General features: G+C 35.5%; 2 protein-coding genes across 6 annotated transcripts in view; one reads left to right on the forward strand and one right to left on the reverse strand.

Annotated features, from left to right (window-relative positions):
• The first annotated feature begins 498 nt into the window (after positions 1 to 498).
• On the forward strand, positions 499 to 4,414 carry LOC130663999 (speckle-type POZ protein-like A). The gene is made up of 2 exons (XM_057463620.1): positions 499 to 1,688; positions 1,791 to 4,414. Exons 1-2 carry the CDS (start codon positions 626 to 628, stop codon positions 1,823 to 1,825), a joined length of 1,098 nt encoding a protein of 365 aa, XP_057319603.1. The 5' UTR covers positions 499 to 625; the 3' UTR covers positions 1,826 to 4,414.
• Positions 4,181 to 20,858, reverse strand: part of LOC130663997 (ankyrin repeat domain-containing protein 50-like) — a 141,698-nt gene continuing 125,020 nt past the window's right edge. For 4 of the 5 annotated variants that reach the window (XM_057463615.1, XM_057463614.1, XM_057463616.1 and 1 more), the window contains 10 exons: positions 8,993 to 10,991; positions 8,748 to 8,921; positions 8,441 to 8,674; positions 7,667 to 7,978; positions 7,189 to 7,510; positions 6,763 to 7,009; positions 6,239 to 6,639; positions 5,909 to 6,100; positions 5,047 to 5,830; positions 4,181 to 4,349 (listed from right to left, as the gene is read on the reverse strand). In XM_057463615.1, coding sequence (XP_057319598.1) covers positions 4,181 to 4,349; positions 5,047 to 5,830; positions 5,909 to 6,100; positions 6,239 to 6,639; positions 6,763 to 7,009; positions 7,189 to 7,510; positions 7,667 to 7,978; positions 8,441 to 8,674; positions 8,748 to 8,921; positions 8,993 to 10,606 — 4,449 coding nt within the window. In that variant the 5' untranslated portion in view covers positions 10,607 to 10,991. The remainder of the gene's footprint in view (positions 4,350 to 5,046; positions 5,831 to 5,908; positions 6,101 to 6,238; positions 6,640 to 6,762; positions 7,010 to 7,188; positions 7,511 to 7,666; positions 7,979 to 8,440; positions 8,675 to 8,747; positions 8,922 to 8,992; positions 10,992 to 20,858) is intronic. The other variant, XM_057463617.1, reaches the window with a different exon arrangement.

Below are 20,858 nucleotides of genomic sequence, written 5' to 3' on the forward strand. Positions count from 1 at the left end.
GATAAATTAAGATAAATGAGGATGAGGCTGTCCATGTCTTCCTATGAAGAGTGGCCTGTAACTTTGCTCCTGTTGGGAATAACTCAACACAATAAAAACGTTTTTCGTTCATTATGACGTCCTCTAGTAGAAAAAACTCGAAAAAGTCCTAAGAAGAATTTATTTTCGAGTTCAGACCCATGTGACAATAAGTGAACATGGGGGAAGATGCCTCTGTCATGTCTTTTTATGAAGAGTGGCCTGTAACTTTGCTCCTGTTGGGAATAATCCAACACAATATAAACGTTTTTCGTTCATTATGATGTTCTCTAGTAGGAGAGACCCTAAAGATTTTTGGAAAAATTCATTTATTGAGATCAGATCCACATGAGGATTAGGTGGAGATGGGTGGTGACAGTGCTGCCAGATCGTGCGATATTTTTACCCCCTCCTGCCGATACACTCCATGATATTTGACCGCGGGAAGGGGTAAAAAAATCGCACGATCTGGCAGCACTGCACTCACAGTTGAGCTGCCATCTTGATACGCAGAAAAGTTAAATATCTAGCTCTTATATCTCGTGTTTCTATAAAAAAGAATAATTAAGGAAAAATTGTTATATTATAAAAAGTGTCGAGTTTAAAAATGCCGTTAAAAAAAATAGAACGAAACGTTCATACAGAACGTCGTATATGGAAATTTGAAAATATAAGTGAAACATTCGCAAAAGTAGATCCGGACAAGGATGATTTTTCAGAGTGTCCTGTCCATGAGACTTGTTTCTTTTCAACAAAATTTCAAGATCATGACATTGACTGGTACGTCAAGTTGAAGTTTCGTCGTAATGAATTGAAAGGTGGAATCGAAATATATTTCGACGCTGTTAAAAAATTTGAACCTAAGAATCATGTCACCTGTAACTTTTACCTGGTCGACGCCGACAAAAATGAGTTTTTTATCGGGCGAAAAAATCGAAAATATGATTCGACTTATTATTATTATCCTCAAACTAATAGAGGCATTTTTTATAATCTGGTACAATTACCAAACACTGAAGATAAATTATTGCCCAATAATACCATGACACTGTTGATCGAACTCAACATTTACTTGGATGAAAATCCTATATTTCCTTTAGAAGAAATAGAATATAAAATTGAAGCAGTTGTCAATTTAGATAATATCTCGAAGTTGTATCCACTTAAAGATGACGGTGACGTTAAGATTTATATGCAAGGTGTTGAATTTTCAGTCCATGAAACTGTTTTAAAAACACGATGTCCGAAAGCGTATAAAATTATTGCTCGTCATCAACAAATGTCTGGCAACAATGATAACCAATTAGTTCTTACGGATATCAAGCCAGAGATATTTCAAAGAGTTTTAGAATTTATCTACACTGGGAAAGTCAAAGACTTGGATAATTATGCAGAATCTTTGCTAGAAGCTGCTTCGCAATATGAATTAATAGGACTAAAATATATGTGTGAATTCTCTCTCGCCGATAATTATCTCACTTATGAAAATTCTAAAGAAATTAAAGAATTGGCTCTTCGTTGTGGTGCCAGTAAGTTAAGCTTTAACGCAAGTATGCTAAGAAATGATACAACTGTTCCCCTAATGGATTATTCTTGTACACCTAGTGGTACGTTGATATGTACAAGACTCAGTGGTAAAAAAAGAGTGTCTAAAAATTGTTTTAAAAAAGGTAAATATTTTTTCATTTCAATTATACTGAAATTTTTTATTTTTTTTCAATGATTGAAATAATTAATTTCGATAATTAAATCACTTTTGATTATTTTTTTAGGTATACCGAAGGGAATTAGGATTGTACCATACTAGATTGTCTTTGCATCACTAGATGCCAATCCATTGATTCATCTCAGCAAGATTTTTCTTCATAAAATTTAATATTTTCCAAACAAATTCGTTTTTTTGTGCCTTAGTTGAGTTCTGCATTTTTCCACTTTTGTTAAAATTTCCAATAAGAAGTTTAAGGATTCCCGGGCTGTAAATATAACAGACGTCAACTCGGTTGGCCCGGTTTTTAATTTCGAAACAGATCTTCTGATAGTGCAACCAAGGAGACTGGATATCCGTGTTGATCTTCTCCTCTGCGGATGTCGTCTGCGTTTCATAATATTCGCTGACCTTTGATACAACTCGTCCTGGGTTAAAGTCGATGCCAGTTTCAATGAAAATTCTTTGTAAAGAGGTTTCAATTCATTGAAAGACATCCCTTCAGGATCTGTTTAAAATACAAAAATGTATTACTATTATTATTATGTAAGTACAGTAATAACTCACCAATGATAACATCTAGAACATCATCGACGCTAGTCAGTCCCTTCGGAAGCTCAATTATATCGTGATGATGATAAATAAATAAATGAAACGTTGCTTCAATTTGTATTAATGGATCTTATAATTAAATCGTTAATGAGGACAATCACCTCTTTCGAAATACTCAAACAGTACAAGATGTCATGGCCTTAATAGAAAATTAAAATGTATAAATCTGAGTGGCGTACAAATATATTAATCTATTTATAAATAAATAAATAAATAGAAATATAATTGTATGTATTTCTATTTATTTTTATCAATATTATCTATTAAAAAGTAATATAGACTATTAGCTTGTTTTAAATAAATATATATGACATATATATTTGAATTCGATGACTTAAATATATTAACAGATAAGCATTCTTGTTTTTTTCTCTAGTATTTATGAAAAATATTAAGAGTATTATATACATATAATATATAATACAGATTTGAAAAAGAATGAAAATATTATAAAAACCATTGCTGTCATATTTTTTTTTATAAGCATTGATTTTTTATGACAATTCTAAAGTATTTTGACTTGATGTAATTTTTTCGCACCCCTCAAGCGCGAAAGCTATATAATATAAACGTTGTTTGTTTATCATGATGTCCTCGAGTAGGAGAAACCTTAAAAAGTCCTGGGAAAAATTTCTCTTCTGAGTAATCGACATCGGGCAGATACGAGTTGATTTTTAATCAAATCAATTACAAAAAAAAAAAGCTAAAAACATGCTCATGTAAGAAATAAAAAAAACTCCAGGTGCAATTTTTTTATAATTTAGTTTTGAATGAAATCAATAAATGATTAGACGTCGGCTAATTTCAAAGGCTGCAATTTACAAAAACCCTATAACTGAAAAGTTGACAGATTTCAAAAAATTATTTTATTTTCAAGTAAACAAATAAAATATTTTCAGGAGATGATTAAAAAAAATACATGTCAAGTGTAATTAATTTTATCGAACATAAAATTTACATTTATTATCATTTATTTATCACCTGCTACAATCTATTAATAAATATTATAATGCTCACTACAGTGACAATTATTTACACGTAATAATAATAATAATAATAATAATAATAATAATAATAATAATAATAATAAAAGACTTATTCGAGTTTTATTTTCCAGGCCATTATTTTACGTATTTTAAATATCAGCAGAGGATTTATATAAACTACACTCCATTGTAACAAATATTTCAATCAGTCGTTCTATTGAATTATATTTATTTTTTCATAATAAATGATTATTATACACAACTTTACACTTTAAATAATCGAATCTCAAGCAATTTATCGTGAGCTTTGTTCGTCCAGTCTTCTCATCTAAAAATCTCGTAATTTTATTCGTTTATAAATTTTAATATTCATTTATTTATATATATTTATATTTATATTATCTAGTAATTTTAAAAATAAAAAAAGTAATTGCTTAAATATATTTATCATAAACTCATTTCAAACAGTTAATTCCTTTTAAAATCTAAGTATTAGTGAGATCGATAAATTTTTTATTTATTATTTGGTATTAAGTCATTTAATATTTTTAATTCCGCCTCTCACGTCGATTATTACTTAAGTGTGTTAACTTGTTCTCATATGAGGTAATTGATTTTGCTCACGTTTAAAATAATAATTATTAAAAAACCAACATCATATATTGACTTTCACATTAATTTAAACTATTAAATATTATCTTTTATTACTAAATAATTATTATAAACTTCAGTGTCTCAATAAAATCGAGTATTAATAATTTATATAATTGTATATATAACAAATTTTTATTTCAATTTATTAATTGGCTTGTTTATTTTATTTATTTTTCGTAGTTGGTATTTTTAAATTTCAAAATTTTTACAACGGAGTTTCTTTGCGTGCTTCAGCTTTCCATTGGAATCCATTGACTCGTGTAGTGATGGGTTTATTTCTGTTAGTCGCGTTTTCAAATCCATTCCGTACACCCGCGACAAGTCGCATCGCTGGATTCGACACCAAACCATTGCGTTTGGGTTTTGGATTCGGGCTGTAAAATAAAAACAACAAACTTTTATATATTTTACATTAATTAATATATCATACTTATGACTAGGGCCAGGATTTTTGCGTTAATTCAAAAATAATTAATAATTAGTGGTGTGAAATTTTTTATATTACGGCGAAAATATTGGTCTTATGAAAAAAGTTTTCGAACAAAAGTTGTAGGAAATTTAATTTTCGAAAAAAAATGTCTCTTATATTTTTTTCTTAGGACTAATAAAAAATCCGTAATTTCAAAATTAACATTTTCATAATTCCCCAAATTTTGAATTATTCATTATGAATCTTAATTTTCAAATTACCGTGAAAAAATCGGTCGTACAAGAAAATCATAAGAGACATTTTTTTTCGAAAATTAAATTTCCTACAACTTTTGTTCGAAAACTCTTTTACTAAGACCAATATTTTGGCCGTAATATCAAAAATTTTAACTACTCATTTCGAAAATAAGGCAAAAATCTTGTCCTTACTTATGACTAAAAAAAAACTTGGCCTTATCTAATCACACTGCTAATAAATATCGAAAAAAAATTTGAAAAATTAAATAGTAAATTTAAGTCGAGTTTAAATAGAAGCAAATTTATCACCGTGATTAGATAAGGCCAAGTTTTTTAAGTTATTATTAAATTAAATTAATTAAATATCGAGATTGTAATGAACAATTTAGAATGAAAATAAATTACCTCGGTGTAACGTGATCGGTGTGTTTAACATTGCGCCCGACACCGGCCCCGCTGTTGCCCAAAATAATTCTCATGTGCGTGTCGCGGGTAAAGTGTGGATCCGCGGAGTTGCGCTTATCATCGTACCCATTGGCCTTCTTCTCTTTGTTGACCTTGAGTCCGAGCATTTCGTTGGTGAGTTCAAAAGGTTTTGAGCTGTCATTCCTGTCAATAAGCTCGGTCTTTATTTCAATGGGTTCGTAAATTACTGGGGTTTTGTTGAAACCGCCGTGTGGTTTGTACTGTATGCTTTGATTTCCGGTAAGCAATGAGACACCAAGTTGACTCTGGATCACACTGGCGGCTGTTTGTGCGCTCGGCGGACTAGTGTTTGTAGGCGAATATGGAATAAGACTGTCGCTCAACGGCGAGTGGGGCGGGGACGCGTATATCGGGCTCTGCGGTTCGCTTTTCAGCGGACTCAGTAGTTTGCTTAGCGGACGACTCTTTGCGCCTCTTGAGCACTGCTGCAGCTGTTGTGTGAATGACAGCGGGGCTTTGATTACTTGATTGACCATTGGATTTTGGCTGAATTTCCCTTGATCGCTCTTTGTGCTGCCAGTTAAATTGCTGCTGGATTTGCTGTTGCTTGAATTGTTGCCCAGTGACACACAACTACGTCTTTTTGTCGAGTCAGGAGATTCCGCAGGGCTGTACTGGGTGGACAAGGGATTTAAAATTGCTGATGACGGCTTTGTTTCTGCTGTAGAGTTTGATGTCACTGATGTTGCGCTGCTGCTTCCACCTGAAAATTCAAATAATTATTTAGACAAAGTCATTGGGTTTTATTTATTTTAAATAAAGTAGTGTTGGATGTCAGTACCTCCGTTCATAGCAGGTCTCAAGCTCCGTTGGTTTGCTGAATGTTCCTCCAAAAGTCTGACGACAGTATCGTGGCCACTTTTCGCGGCGACTTTTATCGCATTTCTGCCACAATGATCGGAATGATTAGGATCCGCGCCATGATTGAGTAGTGCTCTAACACAGTGCTCGTGACCCTCTTGTGCAGCGATGCCTGAATAATTCAATAGTCGATTAGTACGAGCATTATCTCAAGTGCTACTATAATTAGCTTACTACAGTATTATCGAGTGATATATGTGATATATATATATGATGATGACTTAATATCAGCAGACATAATTCGGATTACCTAGAGCAGTGGCACCCTGGTTACACGTGTGGTCTGGCGTCGCACCGTGCTCCAGTAACAATCTAACAATAGCAGCGTGTCCTTGCCATGCGGCTGAATGTAGAGGAGTACGATTTTCATTATCACAAGCGTTAACACTGGCATTGCCGGCTGTCAGAAGCAGAGCAACCATATCCTCGTGTCCTTGCCACGCGCTGACGTGGAGAGCAGTTCTGCCTTCAGAATCACGGCTCTCGACATCTGGGTTGGCGTTCTCGAGTAAAAATTTCGCCATCGCCAATCGATTTTCCAAAGCAAGAATATATAGAGTACTTCTGCCGTCCGCGTCCTTGGCATTCATATCGGCATTGTGTTTTAAAAGCACCCGTACTGTCTCGTAATGACCTTCGAGGGCTGCGAGCCTGAGAACCACAACAATAGAGAGATAAAATGTTATTCTGTATACACGAGTTGAAAGCGTCCCTATGTATATATATATCTATATATCTATGTATATAAGGATGAAAATAAATGTGAGCAGTTACCTCAGTGCGGTCTTGCCATCGTGGGCGTGCTGATCGATGGGAGCTGCGTGATGTTCCAGCAGCCTCTCGACTAAACTAGTGTGTCCCTCTTGTGCGGCAAGCATGAGTGCACCTTTGCCGTCATTATCAGCTTCGTCGACTTTGGCGCCGGCCTCTAGCAGGGCTTCGCATACGTCCAGATGACCTTCAAAAGCGGCGTAGTGCAGCGGTGTCCATCCAGAATTATCTCGATGTTGTTCATCCAGGCCTGTTTAATATCATCATCATCATTATCATCATTATTGATAAATAAATAATTGGATAATTGATATTTTAATAGAATCCATCATCGCTATCATTATCGTGATTATCATCAGCGTCGACGTGAACGTCGCTGTTATTATTATCAAAGATGTAGCGGCGTAAATTGACGGCGCATTAATTTACCTCGATCCAAAAGCTGCTTAACAACATCTGTGCCACCTTGCGCGGCGGCAACGCTCAATACAGTTCTGCCCTCGTTATCAATACTGTCGACGTAGCATCCCCAGAACAATAGCAACGCGACAACGCTTCCATGTCCCATGCTGGCGGCCGCCCACAAGGGCGTTCTTCCTGTAGCGTCGCAGTGATCAACATCCGCTTCGTACTCGAGCAGCAGCTCGCAAACATCTCGGTGACCCTCGAAGGCCGCCACTAACAATGGCGTCATTCCGTCTTTGTCCTGGTGGTCAACGGCGGCTCCACGTTCCAGGAGAATTGTCACCACCTTTATTATGAAGGCAAAAAAATTATCAGTTTATTTTTATTTAATTGAGACCGGAGGGACTGTGGCAGCGGTCAAGTAGAATGACTTGATTATTAATCGAAGAAAGGACAAGGAGTGAGGATGATAATGTCAAGTGACGAGGAGTCGGAAGCTGACCTTTGCGTAGCCGTGATTGGAGGGCACACAGAGCGCCGCGACGCTAAGCGCCGTCCTGCCGTCACTGTCGGCGTGGTCAATTTTGGCTCCGTAGTCGAGCAAATGCTCAACGATCTCGCTGTGGCCCATATAAGCAGCCGCTATCAAAGCCGTCCTACCCTCGTCGTCGGTTCTATTGACATCCGCGCCGTGTTGGAGCAAAGCTTTCACAATATCTTCGTGTCCACCCCACGCGGCCGCACGCAGAGCCGTCCGTTGATCCCAGTCCGCACAATCCACCATCGCCCCGTGTTCCAATAGCATTTCAACAACCTGGAGACGTAATTGGCCATTTCATTAGTACTTATATGTCCATGTGTGCTTGTGTGAGTGTGTGTCAACAATACACTATTAATAATAAAATAATAATAATAATAATAATAATAACAATACTAATGCTAGCAAGACGACAACAAGGTACAAGATAAATATTATTGCAGCCTACGAGATTTGTTAATTTATTTTTAGTTCCTTAGTTATAAAAGAGACAATTGATGTTGGCCGAGTCCCTGTTGAGTCACGATCTCTACTCATTCACTCAATACGAGGGTTTTTTGAGAGAGTGATGCGCTTGGAGGCTGGGTGATGATGATAAATAAAATAGTAAAGAGAGTAAGTAAAGTAAAGTAGAGTAGGTAATGAGTAAAATAGTTGTATTAATCGTGAGTAGTCAGACAATGTGTTGAGTTTGTTAGCCACAACGAGAGTAAATCAAGAATAATAAATCACACTAACTACATCAGAGTCTGTTTTAACAGTCTTGTGGTTTCGTGGAAGAAGGCTTGGCTGTGAATGTACCTGGGTGTGTCCGCCCCAGGCAGCTGCTCTCAACGCGGTCCAGCCGTCGCAGTCTGCGTGATCAGCACTGGCTCCGGCCGCCAAAAGGACTCTTACGACGTCTGCATATCCATGTCTAGCTGCTAGATTCAAGGGAGTCTGTCCGTGGCGGTCCGTGGCCTCCAGCTTCGCCTGAAAATACCAGTGTTTAAGTTTAGATTCACCAACAGCCAGCATACTGCCAAGTATTATTATCTCTTATTACTTGAGGACAAGCTGCAAGCGCCAGCTCTAGAAGTGATGCGTTCCCATCGGCTGCTAGAGTGTGAAGTACTGTCCGACCACATGAATCAGCTTGGTTTATGTCGCCGTTTTCGCCCAGTAATTCCGTCAATGGTTCACCAGGTGATTCATCAACTGGACTCACATCTTGCGAGACCTTTAAATAAATAAATATTGAGATTATTGTGTTAATTTTTGAAGGTAAATTGAAAATAAATGTAGAAATACCTGACTAGAAGAAACAGGATCCTTGATAGGCTCATCCTCAATTATTTTTTCCGATGGCTTGGCACCAGCATCAACGAGCAGCCTCAGTAATTTAGTATCCTGTCTCGGCCACATAATACACTCTGGACTGTCAAGATAACACTGTTCGATAGGCGCTCTGCTGCCGATCATCCAGAGCACTTGAAGTGTGTGCGCATCCAGGGTGCAATTATTACCACTGATATTATTAATAACACGCTGTAGATGTTGTCCGAGCACGCAAATCTCGTCGGGGTTAAGCTCGGGACTTCTGAGAGTGTAGTAAGCAGAGAGCATCGCATGTCCCTCGGTAGCTGAACACAAATACTTCTGGGTACAGTGTTTAACATCCAACAGCCATTCAGCGAAGCTGTGATGAAAGAGCATCAACGCACCGGCACGCGAAACGGATATGACCCTCCTCAATAGATGAAGCCTACGGTTAAAGTCTTCAATGGTTATTGTTGTGTGCGCGGTTTTAACACACTTGTATAAAATATCTTGAGTTATTGGCAATTTAGCAGCTAGTATTACGTTGAGCAACGGCTGTACCTTGGCGAATTGTTTTCTGCTAAACAATCTCTGGCACAGCCACAAGTAAAGACCGTTTAGTGTCCCAGGAATTTCCCGAACTTCCCGTAAGACGATAAAGTTTTCAGCGACCCCGTCTAGCACTTTCTCCAGATACAGAAAGCACCCGTTGCTTTTTATGTGCAGCTGGTTGAGCATTTCAGCGGTGTCACGGCTAATGTGCTGTCTCAGAGCGTCCTCTTGATCCAATCTAGCGAGTATGTATTGCTGGACATCGCGAACCACTTGGCTCTTTCGTAAATCATCCAGAGATATTTTTCTAAAACCCGTAAACATCCTGGAGATTGTTTTGCTCTGACGTCTGGCGGTGCAGACTAGCAGCAGCCATTGTGGAAACAGGTGATGATGATTTGCCAGCAACTCGGCGATTGTACGACTTACGTTGTCATTTTCACGTCGCGAGTCCCGGGTACCTGTTTGCGGGGGGTTTAATACCTGGCCTTCGTCAATAGAATCCACCAGAAGAAACAGACAATTTTTCGGAGGCTCGACTTCCAGGAGAGGAAACAAAAGAGCCTTTTTGAATGCGTCGTCGGGATCCCGGTCTAGGACGTCGTGTTGCAGTGCGGCATGAATGTCCGGGTCTGTTCGCAGACGTTCGGCATAAGCCTCGGCCACGGCTTCTTTGGATGTAGACGGCACGGAGGTAGTGCTCGCTGTCGGGGACGTGGGCGAGGACAAGTGGATCCCATCTGTGCTGGCCTGGAGTATTTGGGCCACCAGCGAACGCACGAATTGCGCTGGTGACAGTGAAGCTTCACTGCGCGCTTGGCAAAAATGTCTCGCCAAAAGTCTTCTGTTTAGTGATCTTTGGTGTCGGGAGCTCGCGGTTGTCGATGGCCAAGCTAACTCAGCACACAGTGCCGTTTTACCACTTCCTGGACCGCCGACAATCAACGCACCGCAGGTTTTAGACGCCGGACGTTGCTCAAGACAGTGGGATAGCTTCATAAATGCCCATTCCCGGCAGAAAAATCGCTTCTTCTCGATCACCGGCGCAGCCATTTTCGTCACTACACTTTATTACCTTTTTTTTTTATCAATAAATAATGAATTAAATTTTTTTTACTGCACAGTGTCAATAAAAATAAACAGTCTCGACAATCCAGGTGACATTTTAGCCGGTAGAAAGTACGTGGTAATGTGGAGTTAAAAAAAAATAAGCTGGATAAAAAAGTACTGGCGGAGTAATGGAGTTCTGTCGGTGATGGCTGTGGTGGAGATGGTGTTGGCTGGGCGTCTTATCTCGGTTGTACCGAGCTCTGACAGTTTCGAGAGGATGATGTTAGCCCCTGGGGGCTCTGCGGCTTCCTCGGCCTCCATTCAGGCCTCTCATCGCCTCGTTCTGTGCATCCTGCGTGATTCGTGGCGCCACACCATTATAGAGATCCTGCAACATACAACAAAACCGTATATAGTATTACCGCTGGGAGACATTCAACTGCTCGTTTTCGTACCGGCTCTTCGATTACTCTACTGTATATACATTCATAAAGATATACCCACACATACGTATATAAATATATATATATATATGTAAAGACGGTATATACTGGAGTATGTACACACGAATCTAAGTTGACTGTTATTGGAAAGATGTTTGTGAGCACAAGTAACATTGCAGACGGTGCAATTTCACTCGTGGGACTTTAAAATACCAAGAGGTAGCATCCTAGTTGTTTGCTGTCTCTCGCTTGGTCTTTACTTGGACTTTATACATCGATATCTCGTGGTCTAGTTAATATAATGTAAGTCAAACTATCTATATGTATGGAGCTAGTTGCAAAGGGAAGCCAATTGGTCACTATATACATACATATATACTGGACATTATACATGCCATTAAATATATATATTATAAAGATTAAAGATGAATCTCGGCGGGGCTCAGGTCCTTTGACGATGCAGTTTGCTAGATATGTATTAATATTTATTAGACAAAACAGTTTCGATCGGGTATAGAATTATCGAGATAAGTATACATTTAGGAGTCTGTTAGTCGATGATCTGTGTGAGATAAATGTAGGAAATCTCCTGGAGGCACGAGCCGAATAAATTCTCGTATGGTTTCTTATACGGCATCAGGCCAAATAAAGTTTTGAATTCGCCGAGAAGAGGACGCCCTGGTATAGAGTCGTGTTGAGGTAAAAGGGATTGCGGATGATGTGAAAGATATAGGAAGAGAAGAGGAGAGAAGAGAAGAGGCCGAAATTACGGTTCTCGATTCAACGGAGAACCAGACGATAAACCAGTTCCGCTAATGAGAGGCGGAGATGTAGATAGCACGTTGAGCGTATCCGCTTGTAATCTCTTGGATTTTGTCTTTCTCTGTTATTCCTTGATCCAAACTGCTACTAAAACTATTTCGGGTGGTACCGCTTTGCTCTATACGTGCGCTGACACCGTATTCACACACTAAAGAGGAAAAAGCCACGCACAGCCTGCCGAGATAACGCGTGAATCTACGAGGAGATAAAAAAATAGAGATCTTGGAAAGGAGATTTATTTATATATCGATGTCGCAGTTTGTTCACACTATCGTCAGATCTCCGGAGCACCGGCAGCCAGAGATAATTTATCGATTTATGTTTTGCGGGAATTAACAAATAGTTTATCAATTAGCGTCAGCTTATTGGAAACATTAAAATCTCTCCCTCTAGCCGCTTAATAGGATTTCATTTTAGACAATTTATCCAGTTCTCTATCGAATAAATTATTAAATATTCTTAATTGAGTCGTAATATCACTGTCGTATATTTTTAAATAAATTTATTCACACTCAGATCGTTCCAGGTCAAATAAATTTAAAAATGATTACATATATTTAAAATATAAAAAGGAGTGGATAAAAGATTTAACGTGAGGATTAAAATAATGTGAGTTAAAAAAAAGTAAATTGTGGCGTTAAGCACTTGACATAATTGCAGACAGTATCGACTTGCATGTCCGGGTGCCGGTTGAGAAAAAATATATTAAGTTTATAGTTTGGTCTCGCGTGGTAGCTGCTATTTACCAGAAACACCACGACACGGAAAGGGAATTCATCATTAACACAGGTAGCAACGTCTCTGCTCCATCTATATATATATACATGTATATGTACATATATATGTATGTATGCACGTGGCGCTTGAATGATAACGAGCGTGGTAGACCTGGAAGGCGTTCACTTGATTTCCCTAATGACTTTAACGAGGCTCATGCAGTTTCAGCGCCACGACGCCAGTCCTATATATATGTGCACATATATATAGAGGTTTACTTGAACAACACATGCATACAATACACAATATACAATACCCGAGCGCACAGAGATCGCTCTGCAGAATAAAACTCTGCGATGAATGAGTGAAAATGTATAAAAGTGCACGGTACTAAGAGCGCGCCTGTTAATTGCAAGTGCGTATTAATTATCTTTTTTGTATTTCCGTCTAACGGCATTTATGTTTTTTTTTCTTCTATTTAGTTTACTTTCTTCGGGCATTTTTAGCTGCTACATAGAGTGTGCACGGAAAGAAAATTATGGCAGCGGTTCCCATAATTTTGTGAAATTTTTTCCTATACCATCATAGGAATTACGACCATAAATTATGGGAGCGGTTCCTATAATTATAGGAATGTTTCCCATAATTATAGGAATTGTTCCTATAATTATGGGAATGATACCCATAACACTATAGGAATGATTCCTATAATTATAGGAATGGTTCCTATAATTTATAGGAATACTTTCTATAATATTATGGGAATCATTCCTATAATTTATGGGAATGGTTCCTATAATAGTATGGGAACTATTCCCATAATATTATGGGAATGATTCCCATAATGCAATTGGAATGGTTCCTATATCATTATGGGAATCATTCCCACAATATTATGGGAATAGTTCCCATACTATTATAGGAACCATTCCTATAATATTATGGGAATGGTTCCCATATTATCATGAAAAAATTATTTTAAAGAAGTGTGGTAATCACTTCTACAATACACAGAAATATTATTAAACATAAAAACAAAAATTCAAACATTGAAAAAAAAAAATCGTATTTGGCAAAAAAACATTAAAATTTTCAACAAGAATTTTTTGTCAGCACAAAACATTCAAAAAAATTCAAATTTTGGGAAATTTCTACACTATTGTGCAAAAAAAAAATTTTATGATATTATAGGGATGGTTCCCATAATATTATAGAAATAGTTCCTATACCAATATGGGAACCATTCCCATAATGCATAGGAAAACTTCCCATAATTTTCTTTCCGTGTGGAGGTTTTAATTAGATACTTATTAATTAATTAATTATTTTCAGTGGCAGCTTAACTCGGACTTGAGCATTGAAATCTTTAATTGCAGAAGGTAATCTGGCGGAAACAATCGGGAATAATCGTGGATGTATTTGCTTAGACTGTAAAGCAGAGACGGATAACAAAGAAATAAAAATAGTAAAAGTCTACAAGACTAGTCAGCAATAAACCCGGTAGTTTATGAACGAATAATAATATTTTATTGTAAGTCGTAATTTTAAAAATTACTTTTTACATTGACAAAGAAGTTTTTATATTAAAAATAGTATTGTCTGTCGCAAATTAAATGTTTTGTTATTCAAACTCGGGACTTGGTCTCGAGTCTTACTTTGCAGTCTTTTATTTCAATTTATAGTTTGTTTATAATTCGAGTTATTTATTATGAATGAAGGAATTAATTACTTTTTATACAACTTTATTAAATACTTGATAATGTAATTTAACTTATCTTTTAATTCCATTGCCGTGTTATTAATTTGTTAAGTATTTAAATATTTATTAAGTTGATAAGATCCCGATTTGTCGATTTTAGTTCCCCAAATCGATATATGTTCTATATATTTATTACAGTACTCAGATATAAATCGCTGAGAAGTATCTTAGTTTTTATATTCTCAAGTGTCCGCAGAGACTTGAGGATATGAGAACGTGAAAAGAATGAAAGAGGTGTCGAGAGTAAACTTAAGTGGGTTCTCGATCTGCTGCCTCAAGACGTTTGATTCGTCAGTAGATTCAGAAACATACATATATGTGTGTGTGTGTACCTATAGCTTAGCATAAGATTTCAGAATAAGTTCCACAGAAAAAAAAAGAGGTAAAAGTTTGACAGTAAAAGAGCAAAGAGGATCTATTTGCAGAGATATCTCATCGCTATTATTTTTCACAAAAGCTACGAAACGGAGATTCATTGGATTTGGAAACTTCATGGGTTAGCTCATCTGCAAATTTAAAATATAGGTCACGTATAAATTGACACGTGCATCAGCATCAGTAATACGCTGGTAAACAAGTATTGGAGAACTTATCATCTTATGAATATGAATTACACTGTGAAAAATCAGGAGAGGATCCGGAGTCATTACGGATTTTATTTGAATTCGAATCACTTCGATTCAGACTTTAAATATTAAAATAAACTCACCTTCCCGAGTCGAAATATTAGACGTAAGTTGAACGTTTTGAAAGTAAATCGAACAAATTTTTGTATTTTGGTTCGTAAAAAATTGTTAATTTCATGAGTGATGATTTTAGTCTAATGATAACATTAATTAATTTATTTCAATATTTGTAAACACAATTTTCATAACCTTGATATCATACACTGTAAAAAATCACCGGGGTAAGTCCAAGCGGTGTAGGTGTTAAAATTATCGGTGTTAAATTTACCCCCGAAAGCGGTGTGAAAATAACGCCGCCGCCGGTGTAAACATTCTGTACCGGTGTTAAAAAAAATTCTCCGGTGTTAAAATAACACCGCTGCCGGTGTAAATATTCTAGACCGGTGTTAAAATAGACCGCCGCCGGTGTAAATATTCTGTACCGGTGTTAAAAAAAAATCTCCAGTGTTAAAATATCGCCGCTGCCGGTGTAAATATTCTAGACCGGTGTTAAAATAGACCGCCGCCGGTGTAAATATTCTGTACCGGTGTTAAAAAAAAATCTCCAGTGTTAAAATATCGCCGCTGCCGGTGTAAATATTCTAGACCGGTGTTAAAATAACGCCGCCGCCGGTGTAAACATTCTGTACCGGTGTTAAAAAAAATTCTCCGGTGTTAAAATAACACCGCTGCCAGTGTAAATATTCTAGACCGGTGTTAAAATAACGCCGCCGCTGGTGTAGATATTCTTTACCGATGTTAAAATATTTAACTTTGTGAATATTTTTACTTACTCGATCACTGTACTTGTTAATAAATAATATTCTTTATTAATTTTCATAGAGAACTGACATTTTTTGTGTTTTATAATCTTTAAAGTTAATACTCCAAGCGGACGCAATTTACCCCGCTTTTACACCGGTATTACTCCGCTTTTACACCGATATTACTCCGTTTTTACGCCAGTTATCCCGCTTTTACACCGATTTTACTCCGCTTTTACACCAGTTACCCTGATTTAACACCGGTATTTTTAACACCGGTGAATTACTCCTCCTACACCGGTGTAATTTTATTTTAACACCGGGCGGAGTTAAAATGAGTCCATTTTTAACACCGCTCTTTTTACAGTGTAATATATGAAAAGATATAATAGTGTTAGAAAAAAGTATGAAACTGAAAAAATTTTTTTTTCAAAATACGAATTTTTTATTTTAGAGCCAGAAAAAGCTGTCAAATTAAGTTTTAAATGCCCAAAACGTTCAATTTACGTCTAATATTTTGACTCGGGTTTGGAGTAAATTTTACTCCAAGGGAATTAAATAAATACACAGTAGGGTGGCGCAAAAAAACCGACTATTTTTTTTTTTTCAATCTCGCATGAACATTTGTTGGTTTACGATGTTTTAAGAAGCCTCTCCACAAATCAGCTCGATAAAAAATTTCTAAGAGGTCGCTCACGAATTTTGAAAATATCGAAAATGATCGAAAGTAGGATTTTTATTAAAAAAATTTTTTTTTTCTCGTGGCAGCAATAGTTTATATTTGTAAAATCATGACTATGCTGAAAATTTCAGCCCAAAATTTAAATATTTAAACGGCGCTCAAGAATTTTGAATGTTTCCGAGCGCAGTCTCTTGGCCGTTTTTGAGCGACCCTTAAATATTAATAATAAAGCTTCTCGATTTTTTCACCATCAATTTGCATGACAATGAATGGAAATATAACCCGAGAAATAGAAATAATAAGTTATTTACATACTTTTTTATTTTTTAATTCAATTTGTAGGTTTTTTCGCTTATTCAAAACTGACCGAATTTCATTGTTTAAGACTGTTCTGTATATTTTTGGGTATGCAAAAGTTATATTTAAGTGAAATGACAACAATTGAGTTATAAAAACTAATTCAAACTATTAATTACATATTATCAGTTAATATTCGAAATTCTTGAGCGCCGTTTAAATATTTATATTTTGGGCTGAAATTTTCAGCATAGTCATGATTTTACAAATATAAACTATTGCTGCCACGAGAAAAAAAAAATTTTTTAAATAAAAATCCGAATTCCGATCATTTTCGATATTTTCAAAATTCGTGAGCGACCTCTTAAAAATTTTTTATCGAGCTGATTTGTGGAGAGGCTTCTTAAAACATCGTAAACCAACAAATTTTCATGCGAGATTGAAAAAAAAAAAATAGTCGGTTTTTTTGCGCCACCCTAATACACAGTCATCTGCTCCGTACTCACTCCGGATTTGATCTGCGTTCACTCCGCAAATTTTTTAGTGTTATTATTTTTATTATTATTATTCTTTTATAGTCTCGCGGTCGTAAAGTTTAACTCGATAAATTTTATGGTAACGATATTGTGTGAAGAATAATAGTTGTTGTCTCAAGTGTGTGAGTTTAGTGTAAAGTAATGTAACGAGATTTAAAAAGGTATAAAATTTTCGTCTATATATTTTTATCGATAGGATCGGTGGTATTGGAGGTCGCACGATCTCTTATATTGCATTGCATTATATTTTATTCTGAATTAGTTGAAGCGTGAATCGATTTATCGGGTTAATATATGTTTGCGGTACGATGATTATTATCTCCATTGCATACTAATATTATTATTATGTGTATTAAAATAATGTACTTAAAATAAAGGTCACTTATTTCTCAGTGCAATAACGATTTTGTTACTATTTATATTTTTAAAATATTATTCTAACATTGATATTAACACGTCGGCTGTGCGCTAAATTTATGTGATATTATTATTAACGTCTTGTGATAATGGCCTTCGATTTATATATTTTTAAATATTTATGTGCGCTAAGTGTGCATTAGGAGTACGGAAGAAAGTTTCAAGTTTTGCTATCAAATATTTACGTACTGATATTTACTCCAAGTCTTTAAATATTTAATTGTGATTTCTTTTTCTTTGCTTGCGAACTTTTAAATGAGTAAATTTATATTAAAATTAGAATGAACTTTCAGTGAATGTCTACACTAGTGAATGGCGATTGAAAAATAAATAAAAGTGAGATAGTTTACTGGTATTAATAAATTAATTGGGTGTTTGTTGGACAGTAGACAAACAATGTACGTGAAAAAAATTAAGTTGCCGCTATATATATAAATCTCGTGAGACTTTTATTTACGTGATATCCACGGGAATGAGAGCAAGTGTCGAGATTGAGATGGGCAATAAATTTAATTAGTCTTCCGAGTCATTGGTAGGGTGTTAACGACCGTTAGTTTTAATTTGTAAGACATTTTTCACCTGGGTAATAATTTTAATTATCTTCTTTTTTTACCAAACCCTTTTAGTTCTTATATTTTTCACCTTGCTGACTCGGTGAAATTGTGATTTGTCGACTTTTGACGGCGTCATTTTAAGCCTGGGTTTACGATACGCGATTAATGGCCGATGGTAAATTTATATGGGAACACGGAAAATCTGTAGTTGACGTATTAAACCCACATTTCATTGGTAGCAATGAAAACTTTGTTGGAAACTCGGTAAATTACAATTGCACACCTCAACACACTAGGTGTTATAGCTCTGTTTTATCCTTGTTAAAAATTTTACTCATTTAAATTATTGGAGTCGTTTTACCCTCCGGGGCTCTCCTCTGGAAAATTTTACTACAATTTAATTTTACGTAAATGTCAAGTCCGTAGAGACCATACAGAAAAAATTAAAAAAAAATTTATTATTTTTTTTTACTGCTAATTCAAGAGTCCGCTGGGTAAAATGGGGAATTAAAATTTTTTTTTTTCGAAATTGATCAGATTAAAATTTGTCTCATTTTCATTAAAAAAATTTATTTTTATGACTTTTCCTCAACATTTGCTCCAAAATGTCTGTGGTGTGCATTTTTGGTTTAAAAAAAAAATAATATTTTTTTTTTTTAACTTTTATGCTCATGTAAAAATGATGATAGTAAAGTTAGCAGACATTTGAAATTAAAAAAAATTTTTTTTGACAGATAAGTAATGAAAAAAAAAAATTTCTAAAAAAATGCACATGTCGGAAATTTAATAAACTATACGTGCAATTTTTCAAAATATTTTTTTTTTATTTATTCTTTTGTTAAAAAAAATCAAAAAATTTTTAAATGTCTGCTAACTTTATTGTCATGTAAAAATGATGTTTTGATCTGTTACTTTATTCTAGCGTTAAAATAAAAATAAACGGATTAAAAAAAATTTTAACGATCGCAGTGACGTAATCAGGTTAGAATTTATATGATAAAAATACTACAAGTGAAAAAATAAAACACACAAGATGATGTTTAAAGCTGTAGAATAAAACGAGTAAGTGAAAATAAAAAAAAACTATTTAATTGATAGAATGAAAAAAAATAAAAAAATAAGTGAGCAGTAGCACGTGAAGCCGCAATGCGGCCACCAGGAGCTGAGGATTTGGAAGTCAGTCTGTTGTGTACCAGACTAGACAAAAAAATTTATAAAAAAAAAGATAATTATTGGGGTGCAGAGACTATTGGAGAACACTGTGGGAGGGTGGTATGAAACAAAAAAAATAAATAAAGAAAAAGGTATGCTGGCAGTTCTCTACAACTACAAATTCAACAAATTTATATATATATAGTTAGATAGATTGGTAGATAAAGAAGAGAGAAGAGGGAGAGACATAAAAAAAGATAGAGACAGAGGACAGGGAAATAATGAGAGACAAGAAACCAGTGATTTAAATCAGAAATTGAATTTACGTGACTTGAATTAATTAGACAATATTCGATAGATAATTGGCTGCAGTATTGGATTTAATTTTTTTTTTTTACAAATTTTACGCATGGGCTTTTTCATGTCAAGTGATAATTGATAATCCTACATGTATATATTTAACAGCTACATTTTACGCGTATAAATTGTTTATGACAAGATGAAAGAATAGTTTTCGCGATAAATATCGTTGACTGTGAATTATTGTCTCCTGTATGTACGTATGTACGGTTGTATTTACCGTGTAATTGCATTTGCTCATCTGCGGTAAATTTAATTACAGTATTACCATCAGCACACCAACTATTTTTATTACTTATTTTGTATTTTTTTAGCATTATTATGATGATGATGATGATGATGATGATGATGATGATGATGATGATGATGATGATGCTTGGGATTTATGCGGTTCCGCGTTTAAGCCCGTCTCGCGAGCGGGAGATGCGCCCGGTGAGTCACGTCAGATATATAAGCGGGAGGAGACTCTCAAGAGAGCTATTCCGATGCACATTTTACGTATATTATATTATCCTGAGGCCTTACTCCGGGTTCTTATAAAGTATTCCTTCACTGCTTACATAGACGCTACTTTTCCGAGTACATCCCAGACATATTAAATTTTATTTATTGCATTCATTGATAAAATTTATTTTCCACTGGATAAAAAAAAAATTTTATCACTTCCCCATAACGGAAATAAATTTTTTACGCCGATAATGTTTAAGAAATATTAAATTTCTTGAGAGTAATTTTGGATTATTAATTTTTCTATGGCAAGAAAAAATGAAAGCCTAATTTATTTAATAAGCAAAATGAATATAATATCGTATAATAAATTTTTTTAAACGAGATGCAACACAAATTGGACGGGAGTGATGATGCATGATAGGCGTGTCATGTCTAATTGACAACTGGAAACATCCGAGGCATGAGTCATTCACTTGACAGAGTCAAAGAGTCTCTTGTGTAATTGTGAATTACGAGGTCACTATAGGAATTTATGGAGCCAGTAAAAAACATTTCACATTAATCCAGTACGAATATATGCATGCTAACAATCAGCATACAGATATAGACAATAAATATGTGTTGATTGTCATTTGAT

The sequence above is a fragment of the Microplitis mediator genome, chromosome 2 (assembly GCF_029852145.1).
Source record: "Microplitis mediator isolate UGA2020A chromosome 2, iyMicMedi2.1, whole genome shotgun sequence".
Taxonomy (NCBI): Eukaryota; Metazoa; Arthropoda; class Insecta; order Hymenoptera; family Braconidae; genus Microplitis; species Microplitis mediator.